The 14967-nt window shown below is 40.1% G+C and overlaps 4 protein-coding genes across 5 annotated transcripts; 2 read left to right on the top strand and 2 right to left on the bottom strand.

The window, feature by feature from the left end:
- Positions 1 to 82: 82 nt before the first annotated feature.
- On the bottom strand, positions 83 to 4432 carry plekhb2 (pleckstrin homology domain containing, family B (evectins) member 2). 2 transcript variants are annotated; one of them, XM_076726371.1, is made up of 8 exons: positions 4198 to 4432; positions 3446 to 3496; positions 3181 to 3333; positions 2980 to 3082; positions 2774 to 2813; positions 2430 to 2516; positions 2051 to 2168; positions 83 to 1769 (listed from the first exon to the last, which is right to left on the bottom strand). In XM_076726371.1, exons 2-8 carry the CDS (start codon positions 3480 to 3482, stop codon positions 1633 to 1635), a joined length of 675 nt encoding a protein of 224 aa, XP_076582486.1. In that variant the 5' UTR covers positions 3483 to 3496; positions 4198 to 4432; the 3' UTR covers positions 83 to 1632. The 2 variants fall into 2 exon arrangements, with proteins under 2 accessions (XP_076582486.1, XP_076582485.1); XM_076726370.1 differs by having other exon boundaries at positions 2051 to 2165; positions 4198 to 4353.
- Positions 4433 to 4454: 22 nt separating this feature from the next.
- Positions 4455 to 9392, top strand: ing5a (inhibitor of growth family, member 5a). The gene is made up of 8 exons (XM_076726366.1): positions 4455 to 5176; positions 6728 to 6799; positions 7038 to 7204; positions 7322 to 7433; positions 7520 to 7619; positions 7792 to 7927; positions 8039 to 8100; positions 8237 to 9392. The coding sequence occupies exons 1-8, from the start codon at positions 5140 to 5142 to the stop codon at positions 8274 to 8276; spliced, it is 726 nt and encodes a 241-aa protein (XP_076582481.1). The 5' UTR covers positions 4455 to 5139; the 3' UTR covers positions 8277 to 9392.
- A 276-nt stretch (positions 9393 to 9668) lies between these two features.
- Positions 9669 to 11799, bottom strand: cep19 (centrosomal protein 19). The gene is made up of 2 exons (XM_076726367.1): positions 11461 to 11799; positions 9669 to 11156 (listed from the first exon to the last, which is right to left on the bottom strand). Exons 1-2 carry the CDS (start codon positions 11588 to 11590, stop codon positions 10810 to 10812), a joined length of 477 nt encoding a protein of 158 aa, XP_076582482.1. The 5' UTR covers positions 11591 to 11799; the 3' UTR covers positions 9669 to 10809.
- A 187-nt stretch (positions 11800 to 11986) lies between these two features.
- pigx (phosphatidylinositol glycan anchor biosynthesis, class X) lies at positions 11987 to 14579 on the top strand. The gene is made up of 6 exons (XM_076726365.1): positions 11987 to 12170; positions 12547 to 12637; positions 12727 to 12862; positions 12976 to 13189; positions 13586 to 13686; positions 13771 to 14579. The coding sequence occupies exons 1-6, from the start codon at positions 12107 to 12109 to the stop codon at positions 13906 to 13908; spliced, it is 744 nt and encodes a 247-aa protein (XP_076582480.1). The 5' UTR covers positions 11987 to 12106; the 3' UTR covers positions 13909 to 14579.
- Positions 14580 to 14967: the final 388 nt, after the last annotated feature.

Below are 14967 nucleotides of genomic sequence, written 5' to 3'. Positions count from 1 at the left end.
TGTGCTTCTAGTTTCGACTGTCGGCTTTAGTTATTGATTACTGTGTGAATTCCTTAGAGATCCTGTCAATATGTGCAATATGTGCTGTGTTGCCACTGAGTGCCAAATATTTCTTTATTTAAGAGTTTCTTTTGGGGTTTACAGAGGTGACTTACTGGTTACAGACATAAAACTTGAGGTGGTCATTTGCACTTTTATGCACTTGTATCCTACATGACATGTTCTGTGAACAACAGTCTCAGGGTTAAATAAACAACACAAAACCAAAAAACTGGACTCATTGTTAGCTTTGTGAATACTTTATTTAATTGTTAAAATACATCTCTTAGTCAACTGTCGTGTAGTATATTTTAAATGCTGGGTAAATTATAATTTAATTAGTACATTTGATAAGAGAAATATAATAGGTTAATTTCACATCGTTAAACAATTTGAGACCTGTAGAAAAATGACATCAATGTTAAGCTGCTTGCACAAGCTGATCATCTGAAGAAGCTAAAATCATTTGGAAGTCCAAGTCTTCTACATCTTCAGTATCACTGATAAAGATACGCAGTGTGTTTGAAATGCAGTATGAGTATGAGCAAAACTTGCTATTTCAATATGAATAAATACAGTAATACTTAGCATGAATAATGGGGAAATATGACAATATTCAAGTCATCTGGAGTTAAAATTCAAAGTCCCGGCCAATTGAAATATAACTAAATCTCAAAGAGACCGATTAACCTGATTGGTGTTTGTGCATACCGCAAAAAGCCTCCTGAAGTGAAAACCAGAGTATCAATTCAAACACATTTCTAATGAAATGCAAAGTGTGATTCAACAGCTGCCAATGAGAAAAATTACCATAAATAATGCATGCAGATATTTAAGCAAGGTGGAGTGACGTCCCTTTTCACTTCAATGCACATCATGTAAATGCAGCGTTTCCTCATACGTAGACTTACTTGTGGTGACGACAACATCGGACATCCGTCGCAACCAGATTCCACCAAACAAGTAACTCAAAATGCTACAATGTAGCTGATTATTGCTTTTAGTGTGTGTGCGCTCCTCTTAACACAACTCTCATCTCAGCCCGCCTCCGCCACAAATAACCCGAGGGGCCGAAGAAACGCTGCATTATTCACAACCAAAACAAACAAGTAATGCATGTAAAACAAAGTAAAGGTACAGTACACAGAGAAATTAAGACAAACACAAAAAATAAAACACGAATCCATGGCTTTGTAGATAATTCTGGAAACAAAAAGGACAAATGTGCTCCATGATGCACAAACTTAAACACTGAGAGGACCTGAAATGTACATAGAAGGAGTTTTTTCCTGTCATTATGAACTCTCAAAGTGAGTAATTGTTTTTTTTTGGTTAAGAACATTCATATTCAGACAACACAAAGGGTGTGGAAAACTGCCGCACAGGGCATCTCAGAAAGTGCTAACAGTATTTACTGTATATATGTATATAGGACACACACGGAGTAATTCACTGCCCATCACAATCATGCTTCATAGATGGAAGTAGCCCGACAGACACATTTTACTTAAACTCATGTGATGGCACAGAGAAGAAGCCAAATGCTGCAAATACGGGGGAACAATGTGCTACTGATCTACATTAGGCAAGACACTAGAAGACGGAGAAGAGAGAGCCAAGAGCCAAACCAGTTGCTGCCCCGGCGAGCATCCCCAACGCCACATCTCCGCCGTCGTTATGCTGGCGTTCCCGAATAACAACGTGGTTCACTCCAGGAGCAGCGTACCCACCTAGAAAGAACAGCAGCAGCATGAGGTCTCATTGAAGTTTGCAGTGATGATAATTAAACAAATGACTTCAAGAAGTAGAAGAAGTAAAGTTTTAGCATCATCAGTTCAGGATCAATGATCGGTCACATTCAAAAGCTGCGGAGTAAAATATGGAAAGTATAACTGTGTTTCTCAAAGCATCGACTGAACAAACTATCCTATTTTGTGTCACTGAGCAACGTCTTACATTCTCCATGATGGTTTACTTCTGCTCGTATGCTGGAAAATGTGCAGTTGTTTACCTTGGTACTGATAAGGGTAAGCTACAGCGTAGGGCTGCCCGTCAGCAGAGTATACAATCTGTGTAGCGTGTGGTGGAGGTGCAACGTAGTCTCCATATGGACCCGGAGCATAAACCTGCTGAAAAATTACAAACAAAAAGGGCATAAAGATCCTCTGCAGGATGCCAGCAAGGGCATCCACTGTTGTAGCTGTAAGCAGTGACTCATAATTATAAAAACTGTAAAACATTGATAACAATCCTATTCAGAGATTTACAACTGAGTTTGGCCAATTTGTGGATGAAATGAATGTTAAAGCCTGAAATGCACGGGCGCACTGCCAATATCTTATCACGATTACACTAAACTTTAGTCATATGCATACTGTTTATGCCGCTACCTGAGGAGGGGGAGCATATTCTGAGTAAGGGGGAGGAGCAGATGCCATCACTTCCTGTGCAAAGCCGATCTGAGGAGCTGCAACCATCTGAAAATAACAAAAACAACACAAATGAGGCCACATCACCTGAAAACAAAGGATGAACACCAGCAAAACTGAGCGTGTGAACATCTGATAAACCCTCATAGAGAAAGTTCCTTCGACTGCATTGAGGATGCTATCAGAGATATTTAATGAAAACACACAGAATGACAAGCAAGAGAAATACCTCTGACCGCCAGTCTCATGTTCTTCTTTTGGAAAACAAATCAACTCAAGTAATTTGAGATGCAGCAGAAACTCACTGTATTAATTCTTGAATCCTGAAGCGCCATGGTCCATGCCCTGCAACAAAAAGTATGAGCCGTGTCACCTTGGGAGTAAAATAATGTTTATACTGTTAATATAAACACAGAACACCTCAAGAGTGAAACATTCAACTTTATCAATACAGAAACATAAAGAGAAAGGCCAAATTAATTCATCACGACTCAGGATGTGTGTGTCTTACAGAGCATCATCCGCGCTGTCTGCACACAGGCTGATGACCCGTCCGTCTCTGCAGACTATCTGGAGCAAGGCGTCACGCATCTTCCCCTCTGGCGGGTTCAGCTCTGAGACGCAAAACAGCAGGACAAACAAGAGAGGTGACATTCAAAGACGGCAACAAAATAAAAAGAGACAATCGTCATGTGCCACAGATGACAGGTACCTTGACACGCAGCAGAGTTGCGGATGTTGATGCAGTCGACCTTCATGTGGATATCATCCTCCATGTCACGCCGTTGTTGATCATTATAGAACACAAGCCGTCCATCAGCCCACAAGTCAAACCAGTTTCTTTTCCACCGACGCAGTATAGTACCTTTAATGAATGAATGAATTTATGTATACGTGATATCACACCATGTCACAGCATCTTGCCCACGTGGACAGCAGACAATTAAAAACTGTCAGGACTGTGTATGGCTACTCACTTTGTCGATGAAGCCAACCACTCTTTACCATTGCCATCTTTGAGGTAACACCTAGAACAATAAAACACATGCATTAAACAGTATCTGTTACCACTCTATGTTGACACTATTACTAGGCGTGGCATGGTGAAACAAACCTCGTGACAAGCAGCACTGTCACCATAAGTCCACCATACGTCAGAATGGTCTTATTTGCAGATGACTCGTGTAATTGACTAAGCTAACTTACAGTCTCACCTAAAAGGCCACAAAAATAACTTTTGACGTTTGACACCATATCGTTATTGTTAACAACACTCGGTGAATGCTAACGTTAGCCAGCCAGCTAGCTGTCAGCGTCAGGACTTTGTGTTTGAGGAATCAGTTAGCTAGCCGGACAGTTACTTTGGCTCTCACTGCACGTTAGCCAGCTTGCTAACCTAACGGCAACAGATAATGGCTTCCAGTAACAAGAGGCCACTTGTGGATAGGTCATCCTCATTTCTTATTAATATGACATTGTAATGGAGAGACAGTGTTAAATGTAACGTCAACCACAATAACCCCGTAATCATATGAGGTAATTCATAAGTTTATCGCATATGTACCTTCCCTCATAACTTGCCAAACGCAATCGAAGTTAGCTAGCGTTAACTAACGTAGCTTGTTTACACATGTCAGTAGCCACCTGACGTATTATTTCACAGTGTTCACAGTTACCTAAAACCTCACAACATTAAGTCATTAAGGTGCTGTGTAATTTGGTTACTTACTTGATTATTCAATGCTATGTTTTAAGAAAAGGCGAAGTCTTTCGTGAGGATACACAAAACACGGAAGTGAGATGTACCAAAAAGACGATGCCCTCCTTGGACTCAAAAAGCCTGACCAATAAACAGCGTGGACACAGCCTGTAGTCATGCCCGTCAATAGCTGCCGTTAGCCCCGCCCATGGAGCATCTTCCTGAACGTTCGCTCTCTTTGACGAGGGAGGCGTTTGTTTTGAATGACGTCACCCATCAGCTGACTCGCTGGAAAATGCCAGCAAAACGCAGCGAGGTGCGCTCGTGCGGGGCTCCCAGCGGACTGACTATGTGTAAACACGTACCGGGCTTATCACGGTTTATTCCGAAAGAGAATGTAATGGACCCAATGCAATTCCTCAACCATCAAATGCTAATCATACAATTATTTTGGGACTGCGAATGTAACTAATTGCTTTTTGGGTTTTCTTTCCTGGATGAACTCGATGTTTTCTCAGCTGAACAGAGTGCACACGGAGACAGTGTAGATGTTTTGGCTTAAATGAAGTGTATAGGGTGTATAATTTGTAGTAAGCACTGTAGCAGTGGAGATCACGAGCAGTAATTACGTTTTGATACAGAGCTAAATGGATTTACATGAGAAAAGTTTTATTTGGCGCATGCAGGGTGAGACATACCGTTATCTGCTGCGCATGCGAGTAACAAGCTCACACAAGCAGAAAAGTTGCATCCTGTACGGGTCCGGAGTGCATGTGTGCTGGAGGGAAACTGATTCTGTGTAGCTGCAGCAGTGGGCGTCGGTTCATTACCAAGAGAAGCCTCCGACTGCAGACAGTATCAAATACATTCAAGCCACTGACCGACGGGCAACCCAGGGTTATAAAGCAAGCCCTCTGGCCAACAGTTTCAAGGCTAGCGAGAATAACGCAGGAGCTACACAGCTAACCTGAAATGGCGACGGCAATATATTTGGAACATTACCTTGACAGTGAGTATCCGGGATACACTGAATTTCTATGAACATTATGAACATCTCACGTTTGTTTAGCGTTTAGTTTTACTGTATCGAGGACTTTTTAGCTCGCTGGGTGACTGGCACATAGCATTATAGCGCGTTAGCAACTCGATTAGCTGTTAGGTCACTAGCTCGCTAGCTAACTGATTAGCATTGCATATAGCTTTCCGTTGAATAAAGTTGGGCAAACTCTTCAAGTGTGGTGTTAAACTCACCCAGACACTATCTTAACGCAAGCATTAGACGGGAAATGTCACATTTAACATGAGTTATTGGTTGGTGTCCCATTCGTGTTCTCTCACACTTAAGTTAACTGTTAGCAGCTAGGTGGCTAGCAGTGGTTTTATAATGTTTGAAATGTTGACGTTGTTCTTAGCATAGTAAAACGTTTGAATTGTGTCTACTTTGGTCAACGTTGGTGTTTGCTGTGGGATAACAGACGCCATGCATTTGCAACCTGTTGGTAACCGCGTTTCTCGTAACCAGTTACGCGCCGGGGCGGGGTATTTGAAGTGCGTCACACGGGCTATGACACACTTCCAGAGGGGGAACATTACTCTGCTACTGTTAGCCCGAGCCAGCACGCCCATGTCTGTGTTTATGGTAAATGTTATCCTTAACATGGTATATTTTGCTATATAACGGCATATTCAGCATTACTTACAGGCAACCCAAAGCAGTACAGAAATCTTGAGCTCACTGGGAGCTTAACGTTAAATATCTTAAAGCAAATGCTGGTTAAATGTAAACGATTATGAATGCAAGGCACCAAAAAGAAAATCTTCGCACTGCTTTTATTTTGAAAGTAAAACCAGAAATTGATGTATTGCTTTTCTGTACAATAATTATTTTTATTTTATAATTTTCGAGCAATTTCTCCCCTCATGTCTTTATCTTGCTTAAAAACTGCATTAATCAATTTATTAGAGCTGCAACAGATCAAAAGAAAATTAAATGGCAACTACTTGGATTGATTAATTGATTAATCGTTTCAGTCTTTTATCAAGCCAAAATGTCAAGTATTTGCTGGTTCGAGCTTCTTAAAAGTAAGAATTTGAGGTTTTGTTTGTCATTTATAATCTTTGGGTTTTGGACTGTTGATTGGAGGAAAGAAGCAATTTGAAGATATGGCTTTGGGCTCTGGGACATTGATGATGAAAATAATTGTGAATTGCAGCCTTAAAATGGAGGTCTTTAATTTTAATTTTGTTTTTATCATCTCGTTGTAGTTGTGTTTTTGAGATTCAATCATACAGTAAGAACACTGAGCTAACAGGTTTAATATGTCCATAGAGATGCAGCATTAGGAATTTTAGCACTGTGAGAGACCTTTTTACATCCAGTCATTTGGTTTAATGTTACTAACAAAGGAGTTTATAGCACAATATAAGATGGGTTATAGTGATAACACCCATGTATATTAGTTGAATTTACTCGGAGTGAAAATACATCGATTTAGTGAGTAAATAACTGAAGTGGAGTGGAAAAGATGGAACGTCATTTTAATGTTAATGTCCTCTCTAGGTATTGAAAACCTACCATGTGAGCTACAGAGAAACTTTACTCTGATGCGGGACCTGGACAATAGGACTGAAGGTGATCATTATATCTCATAAAGTTCTTTAAATTATCATTAATTAATTGTGTTTCCAGCTTTGGCATGTCTAAATGTCTGCTAAGCAAGAGTATCTGTTAGCTACAACCATCTGAGAGTGTGCAGGACCTCTAACTGTACCATTCTTGTGTTGTACCATTTAACACCAATAGTAAAAGTACAAATACTGTGCAGTTAATGCTGGGTTTCCAGAACTATAATAATCGTGTTGTTGTGCAGAAAAGAAAGGCGAGATTGACAAACTGGCTGAAGAGTATATTGCAACTGTGAAGAACATGGCCTCAGAACAGAGAGTGGAACATCTGCAGAAGATCCAGAATGCCTACAGCAAGTGCAAAGAGTTCAGTGATGACAAAGTCCAGCTCGCAATGCAGACATATGAAATGGTCAGTCCAGAACCTGCTGGTCTCTTGTAAATGCTCTGGATGTCCTGTCACTGTTATTTAGTTTCAGTATTATTACAGTGTCATGTTCTAATCTGTATGAAATCCTTTTTACTGTAGGTGGACAAACACATCCGCAGACTGGACGCAGACCTCGCGCGGTTTGAGAATGAGCTAAAGGAGAAGCTGGAAGTGAGCGGCTATGAAAGCACAGAGGGAAGAGGAGTGAAAAGTAAGTCGGGTAACTGAAGGACTTCCATTGAAAGACATTACAATACAGCTATGTTTTGCGTCTATACGTGTCAAAACTTTCCACAGAGAGTGAATCCCGGGGGCTGAGGGAGAAGCGTGGGTCCAGGGGCAGAGGAAGGAAAGGCTCTGATGAAGACTCTCCCAGAAAGAAAAAGATGAAAAACAGGTAACTCCATCATTCAGTCTGGTCCAGCGTTTGCTAGACAGCAGCTGGCAGAATCTGCTCTACACACTGCGCTCTGCCTTCTTTCTTCAGATGACCAACAACTCATTAATCTGCTCCCTCTTTAATCATGTTTAATTCTAATCATTCTCCATGTATCCTGTTGGACTTTTAGCCCAGACTTGAGTGACGCTCTGCTGCCAATGCAACCATCAGATGTTTTGGATATGCCAGTGGACCCCAATGAGCCTACGTACTGTCTCTGCCATCAGGTGTCGTATGGAGAGATGATTGGATGCGATAACCCGGATGTAGGTTCTCCTCTCTTTTGTGCTGAAATCAAATTTGTTGGTTTTAATATGTATGTGACAGCCCGTCTCGGGTAGAGAGTCTTTATGCTGATGTTGTTTTTCATCCCTCAGTGTCCGATTGAGTGGTTTCACTTTGCTTGTGTCGATCTCGCCACAAAACCCAAAGGAAAATGGTAAGATCTTGGAATAAGTTCAAAGGATGTTAACCTGGAGTTGTTTATGAAAAGATTATCATTATTAATGCAGATAGCTGATGATTGTGCTCCAAGCCTCAACATCTTTTCCTCTCCCCTCTCTCAAATCTCTCAGGTTTTGTCCGAGGTGCACCCAAGACAAGAAGAAGAAATGAGTTTTACCTTCACAAGTACTTCACTAATAATGTATGTATTTTTGGTGTAGTTTAATAGTGTTATATACAGTATATACATATTTCAGTTTCTATAACTCTCCATAGAAACGGTGGGTCATACAGCTATTTTAAAGGCCTAATCTGGATTCAGAGTGTAGCTACACTTGTGGCACCATTAGACCCCTTCTATAGATGTTACCTTGCCTGTGTTATTGGATTTCAGACAGCTGTCTTCGTCAAATGGCTTTAACATAATTAATTCACCTATATTTTATTTGTGTACGCTGGGTAAAGTCGTCGGGGCAGTGGATTTAAAAATTGCACAAATTGTTACCAATCAGAAAGTCCTTCCTCTGAAGTCATGGTGTATATATTGTTATTACTAACATACTCAGAAATCCTGGATTGTGGCTTTAGCTTACTTGAAATGTCAATTTTATAAAGATCTATTTTTTTAAAACAAATTAATAGCCTGCTGAGAATTTACAATTTCAAACACCTAAATCCTTACCAAATGTTGGTGGCAAAAGGAGTTACGTGTCAGATTTTCAGTTACCTACCTCCTTAGGGAACACATCAGTACTGCAAAAATGACTGCAATTGATACCAGTTTTGATTAGCTCAAACCAAACAAGCAAAGCAATGTCAGTTAATTCTTTGATTTCTTTTCCCAAAACGAAAGCGACATTTTTGAATGTATTGTGGTACTAATGGTCAGTCAGTGTCTCTCGTCAACTGAATTAGGCATTTAAGCACTTTGAATGAAATTTTCCCCTGAAGAGGTTTGATTCTGCAGGCTTGGTTTTATGATATAGTTTATCTCATTAAAAACTCTACCATAGTGCTTCACTTCAAACCATATGGAAATATATATATACATATATATATATGTTTTGTATGATATGAAACCATATTTTGTGGACTCGTTTTTCCAAAGATATATTTGTTGTATTGCTTACTTATTGGTGTGCACTCAAAATTTATTTAATAGGATTTTAGCCTCTTTCGTATTCAACTGTGAATATCATCGTCTAGGTGTAAGCCACAAATAAAAGAGCCAAAGTCTTTGTATTTTGTAAATTTCAATATTTTATAACTAATAAATATTCACTCTTATTCATGCATTATTTCATTCATTGCAGATTGAAATGACGTGATGTGTGTTTGAAGTGACCACAGGGATGTTTCACCTGATGTACAGATTTACGCATTTATCCCCAGTGATATCTAACTGTGTTATTAGATGCTGAGACTGCTGCTGTCACTCCACTACAATTAAAACAGGTGGTGTTTGGTTTGTGGCCGTGAAAAACCATCAACAATTAGAACCTGAAGAATTTCAACAGTAACTTTTTTCTTTAAAGGGAGAAAAGATCCAGATGCTTTCCCAAATCAAAAGCCCTCACTGTTTTATTGTTTTATTGAGAGCATAATATTTTATAACAACGTACAAAAACTCAATGAAAACTATTGACAGTGAGGTCAGTTGATAACGCAGAATAGCTAACACTGATTCTGTGCAGGCTGCTTTTTGTGGCTGGTTTCAGTGGCGCAGATGCTGCATCGGGCCTGCAGCTGTTACTTCAGGTGAATAGACCTTAAGACTAGCCAGATTATCATGAGGGCTAACTGGGAAAACACTGTTACCGGTGCTTCCAGTGAAATGTCCCATAGTTGGCGTCCTCTTTGTCTGTTCAGCCTGTTGTGACTTTTGCTAACTGTCTGTTCTTACTCTTCAAAATTCTAGTTCATGCAAGAACCATCAAAACAATCAAAGTCCTGCACTAAAGTCTGCCTTCATGAAGGTGACAGTGTTCACTGTTTATTATCTCTGCCGGGTGTGTTTTTGGTTTGTCTGGTTGGTTGGTTGTCAGATGGAGTCCTACGTCCCCCTTGGAAATTTTAAAACTATATTTTCTGATGTTTTATTAATTCCTTGTTTGTCGTGTAATATTTGGCCTTGGCAGAATAAATGTCATTTATCTTAAAATCCAGTAGATGGCAGTAAAGTTCAATCGTGACAAAACAGCCAGCTGTAGAAATACGTGACTCCATATTTCTCCCTTACATCTAAAAGTGAAATTCTAGTAATTTTGGAAATATATTCACAAATAGCAGTTGTGCTTACAGATTAGCATATTACAGAGGAGGGTACTAATGTTGGCAGAGGTCTGCATTCAGAGTGCTCGTCTAGTTGAAACTGTTTTAAAGAAGTGCTGAATTATGGACATTTTGGAGGCTTTCATCTGCAGTGCATTGTATTATACTGAGTGACGTTTCTATTCGGTCTTCATGGTTCATTACATTCTATCAGAAATGACATACTCATTGTGTACCTAATAAACTGACAACAAAGCATATGTACCATACTGCATGCAAGAAGAAGTTTCCTAAAAAAAGAACTGCTCAACATCTAAGCATCGTATTCAACTTCAGCTGTGTCAGGTTTTCCTGTCATCTTGTACAACGTGAGTATATCAGCTGATCCACAGTCTACACTCTGGAGGGTCAGCCACAGGATTGGAGATCAGTTTTAAAATCCGTCGTCAGACTCTTCATCCCAGCTGCACTTTTCTTGAGTGGTCTTGGTGAAATCCATTTCCAGGTCATAAACAAAGTCCGCATCCTCTTTGCGCCTCCGGTTCCTCTCAAACACTTCGTCCATTTGGCCCTTCTTGCGGGCCAGCTCCTCGTCGTCCAGTTTGTTCAGATCTTCGTCGGGGTCCAGGCGGAACGAGGCCAGGCTGTGCTCCAAGCTGAAGCCCTGCATGTGATCCCGCAGGATGATGTGAAGCTTCTCCAGCTGGCTCTGGGACACGTCCCTCAGGTAGTCCCTGTGCCGGGGATGGTTCTTCAGCCTCTCAGCAGCCATACTGTGGTCTGGAGGTTAAGAAGAGATGACAGCGAGGTTTAAAACGCTCTGTGAAGGTAAAAATCTGCAGGGTCACATTAACCCGCCGGGGCGGTTCCTCCCACCCCCTGTTTATGAGCAATAAGTATCTAGCCTGTAAGTATCCATCCGCACAAAACTTAGTAGACGTAGCAAATTCATTATTTTCCACCAGAAAAGTTAGTTTGTGGTGATTTGATGAAGCGCAAATGAATTTAGGAATATGCATCACGGGAGTATAATATTAATTAAAACAATGAAGGTTTTCATACAGGGCCCTCGACAAGACCTTACCCGAATATTTTGAGAAGTTCCGCACAGGTATTATTCTCTTTCGCACCGTTTTGGATTCCTTGTGTTCATAAATTAAAATTATAGAGGGAGGACTGAACTGCACGCCGCATCGCTTCGCCTTGAAACTCATCCCGTGTTTCTATCTGCGACCAACCTAGTTACAACTGGTCTCCACTTTGCATTTAAACTAGTGTTAAAACACTAGATCATCTTAAGCATACTGATTAAAATATGTGATCGGGCATTTTACAAATGAGTCTGTTCATGACGAACTCGGTAAAATTAGCGAGAGCTGTTAGCGTGAGGCGTTGCCTTGGGAGATGTCGAACTTTTCCGTCTTCACTGAAGCCTGTCAGCATTTAGAGTACATATTTTTAAAGTCCTATCGTTTCGCCTAAATGGTGATAACTGTTGATTACTGATTGATTGGTAATTGTTTTTATGGAAAGTTATTTCCTCGTAGCTTTCCAACAAAGCCCTTTTATTTTTCTTTCTAGTCAGGCACCTTTGGAGCCTCCCCAAAACTACAAAATGGTCCTTCAAGATCTTCTTCCGTAAACAATTTCAAAGAGAGTAGCAAGTATTACAGTTGTAGCCGGATTAACAAGCTGTAAAAAGCTTGTTGTAGTTCACCATTTCCAGTTTGATGTATTTTGCACTGTTTCCTGTGTTGGCGTGTTTATCGACATGTCATTGTCTGATCGAAAAGGGTAAGATATAACGTCACTGTCGATAGCTAACATCGCCGGTTGCGTTTATGTGTCACCAAAACGTTGAGCAAACTCTTTTCTTCCAATGCATAATTATAAAAGTACAAAATCACTTGAAGGATTAACTAAATTTTGAATCAACAACGTCTTGGGTGGAAAATAAATAAATAAATAAAAAGAACTCGTTGCCATACATTTTGACATTCAAAGTTAATTTCCCTGTCCGAAAACCAAACAGCTCTATATATGATTTTTAATTGTATCTTTTGTATCTGGCTGTTCTCCATGAACCCACTTTTCCTTATCAAATTAGCCAGCCATAAATGCTCTGTCTAGTCTTGTGGTCTTGACTAATTCAACCTACTTATTTTTGTAGATGAGGTGAATGAGAACCACTGTGGTCTTCTGAAGCAGTTGCTTGAATCCTCACTAGTGTCAGTGGAGATCAACAAGAAGGGATTTCACAGGTATGACAGTGCATTTCCAAACATGGAACAATAACCACGTTCAAGGCTCGCAGTGAGTGAATGAGGAGGTGATTTCTGATGTGTTTTAGGGAGGCGGTGACCACGGTGGAGCTCAGCCCTGATGTGATCAGTGGGCTCAGGGTTTTGCTGGTTCACAGATGGCCCAGAGGTGTCTATCTTGATCCATACCAACTTGCATCTCTGAGTGGTCAAATTGATTGGCAGGTAAGACTGACGCTGCAGAAACATTGTACACTTGTGGAAATAAATATTGCCAACCACATTCATGCGTGCTATGTTTGTATTAATTACTGCACCTATGCATTCACCTCTGTAAGATATTACTAGATTCAGCCATTGACCTAGAGGTGCCTGCTCACAAGACATCAGGATTTGTCACCTATGTGTATCCCACTCCGGATGGACCTGCCCCAAGACTGCTGAAAGTAACAATACCAATCCATGGCCGCTACCACAAACCGTCTTTTGATGGGAAAACATTTACATCTGTTGACGTAGAACCTCCAGAGCTGCTGCTGCGGAGTGAAAGATGTAAGTGGATCATCTTTATTCTGTAGTCATGAACATCTCTCTTCTCAGAAACAAATAGCCAGAAATGTTTCCTGCTGGGAAACGATTCTGAGAACCTGCAAAGGGAAGTTAAAATACCCGATGACCCTTATTATCAGAATCAAAGAGATAAATTAAATCAAAATTCTTTTTTTATTGAGTGAAAATGTGAATATATCAATAATGTATATGGTCAAAACTAAGGATTATTTTCTTTATTGATTAGTTTGTCGATTATTTCCTTGATTAATGAGCCAGTTGTTTGGTCTATAAAATGTCAGAAAATGATCAAAAATGTCAATCAATGTCTCCCAAAACACGGAGCTGGTGGATTCAGAAAATTGATTGTTGTCATCGAATCTTCTTTCTTCCGTTCAGGTTTGCAGCTCAACAACTTAGAGCCTCATACAGTTGTGGACGCTCCCTGTGAGGCCGACAATTCAAGCACATGTTCGTGGGTGAAACTCCAGCACCAGCAGGTGGTTCTCTATACATCTTTTCTGATACTAATTGTCTGTTGTTCCTTTTCCTTTATCACTCAAATCATATCTTGTATCCTGTAGGAGCAAGACCCTGCGAGTTTACAGCTTCCAGTCGGTGATGGGTCTTTGGTGACGCCTGTATGCGGTGGAACTCTTCTTGTCACAATGATCTGCTGTGTGGCACTGTCCAAACACATGTGGCAACATCGAATCACATGATATGGTCAACTTACCCTGTCTGATAATTGCATCATTCTGGCATCACGTGGATCGAAGTCATAGAGATCCTTTTTTTCTGAGGTGACAGAAACAGAAAACAGGTCTATTTTATGTCTGTCCAGGGTCCTGGTTTTACTCTGCAAAGTAATCCAGATTAATTTAACCACTTAACCTGCTTCTTAGAATAGACCCCATTTACTGTAACTAAAATTCTTTGTTTTGGTTAGGGCTCTATTTTTTGTGGAAAGACTTTCTCCTGTTATAGTCTTGGATCAGAGGTGGGAACAAAGCTCAGATCATAAGGGAAGATGACACGTCTTTATTTATTCAGTTTTAAACACTCAAGCATGTCTGTGGCCACAAATCATGCTGTGAGGACGCCCTCTATCCCAACTGCAAGCAATGTTTTAAACTCCAAATAATAAAAAGATCGGTGTCGACAATGGAATTTTGCTCTATTGTATTATAACTTTGTCAAAAATGTCCGATTGGAAAGTATAACTGCAGGTTCATAAAGCTACAGTGCATGAACACAGCACCACAGACACAGCTGTAGACCTGCAATACTTCTTTCATAAAATCTTAAATTTTGACGTTCTGCATAATACAGCTGGAGACTGCAGAGTTTGTAGATTAATGCAGACAATCTGCATAAAGAAGTTTACACAAGTAACAAACTTTCTTGTGTCTTCATGGATGTTTTTTTCAAGGTTGCTGAAATCCACTTCACAACATTTTAGAAATCAGTGCTGAACTTTTTACTCCACTACATTTATTTGCTATCAGTTAATAGTTACTTTGCACATTTAGACCATTAATACAAAACAAATCAACTAATAAATGATGATTTATTAGTGATGCACATTAGTAATACATCAATAATTCTAATCCAGTAATATATTCTGAAATGGGCCACTCTGCATAATGACTACTTTTGGTACTTTAAGTATATTTTGATGCCAATACTTTAACTTGAAAATTTTGAATGCAGGACCTTCACTTGTAACAGAGTATTTTTACAGTGTAGTATTGCTACTGAGTACTTCTTCCACCACTGGC

The sequence above is a fragment of the Chaetodon auriga genome, chromosome 3 (genome assembly GCF_051107435.1).
Source record: "Chaetodon auriga isolate fChaAug3 chromosome 3, fChaAug3.hap1, whole genome shotgun sequence".
In the NCBI taxonomy this organism is placed as follows: Eukaryota; Metazoa; Chordata; class Actinopteri; order Chaetodontiformes; family Chaetodontidae; genus Chaetodon; species Chaetodon auriga.
The sequence above is the reverse complement of the archived record's forward strand: the minus strand, read 5'-3'. Positions and strand labels throughout refer to the sequence as shown.

Excerpts from the sequence above, each read along its gene's own strand:
- plekhb2 (XM_076726371.1), bottom strand. The coding sequence starts at position 3,482 with ATGGCAATGGTAAAGAGTGGTTGGCTTCATCGACAAA. Across the intron at positions 2,169-2,429 it reads AATATGCTCCCCCTCCTCAG|CAGGTTTATGCTCCGGGTCC; the intron begins GTAGCGGCATAA and ends GTAATTTTTCAG. Across the intron at positions 1,770-2,050 it reads TTACCCTTATCAGTACCAAG|GTGGGTACGCTGCTCCTGGA; the intron begins GTAAACAACTGC and ends TGTTCTTTCTAG.
- ing5a (XM_076726366.1), top strand. The coding sequence starts at position 5,140 with ATGGCGACGGCAATATATTTGGAACATTACCTTGACA. Across the intron at positions 6,800-7,037 it reads CCTGGACAATAGGACTGAAG|AAAAGAAAGGCGAGATTGAC; the intron begins GTGATCATTATA and ends GTTGTTGTGCAG. Across the intron at positions 8,101-8,236 it reads ACAAAACCCAAAGGAAAATG|GTTTTGTCCGAGGTGCACCC; the intron begins GTAAGATCTTGG and ends CAAATCTCTCAG.
- pigx (XM_076726365.1), top strand. The coding sequence starts at position 12,107 with ATGTATTTTGCACTGTTTCCTGTGTTGGCGTGTTTATCGACATGTCAT. Across the intron at positions 12,638-12,726 it reads AACAAGAAGGGATTTCACAG|GGAGGCGGTGACCACGGTGG; the intron begins GTATGACAGTGC and ends GATGTGTTTTAG. Across the intron at positions 13,190-13,585 it reads GCTGCTGCGGAGTGAAAGAT|GTTTGCAGCTCAACAACTTA; the intron begins GTAAGTGGATCA and ends TCTTCCGTTCAG.
- cep19 (XM_076726367.1), bottom strand. The coding sequence starts at position 11,590 with ATGAGTTTCAAGGCGAAGCGATGCGGCGTGCAGTTCAGTCCTCCCTCT. Across the intron at positions 11,157-11,460 it reads GAACTTCTCAAAATATTCGG|ACCACAGTATGGCTGCTGAG; the intron begins GTAAGGTCTTGT and ends CTTAACCTCCAG.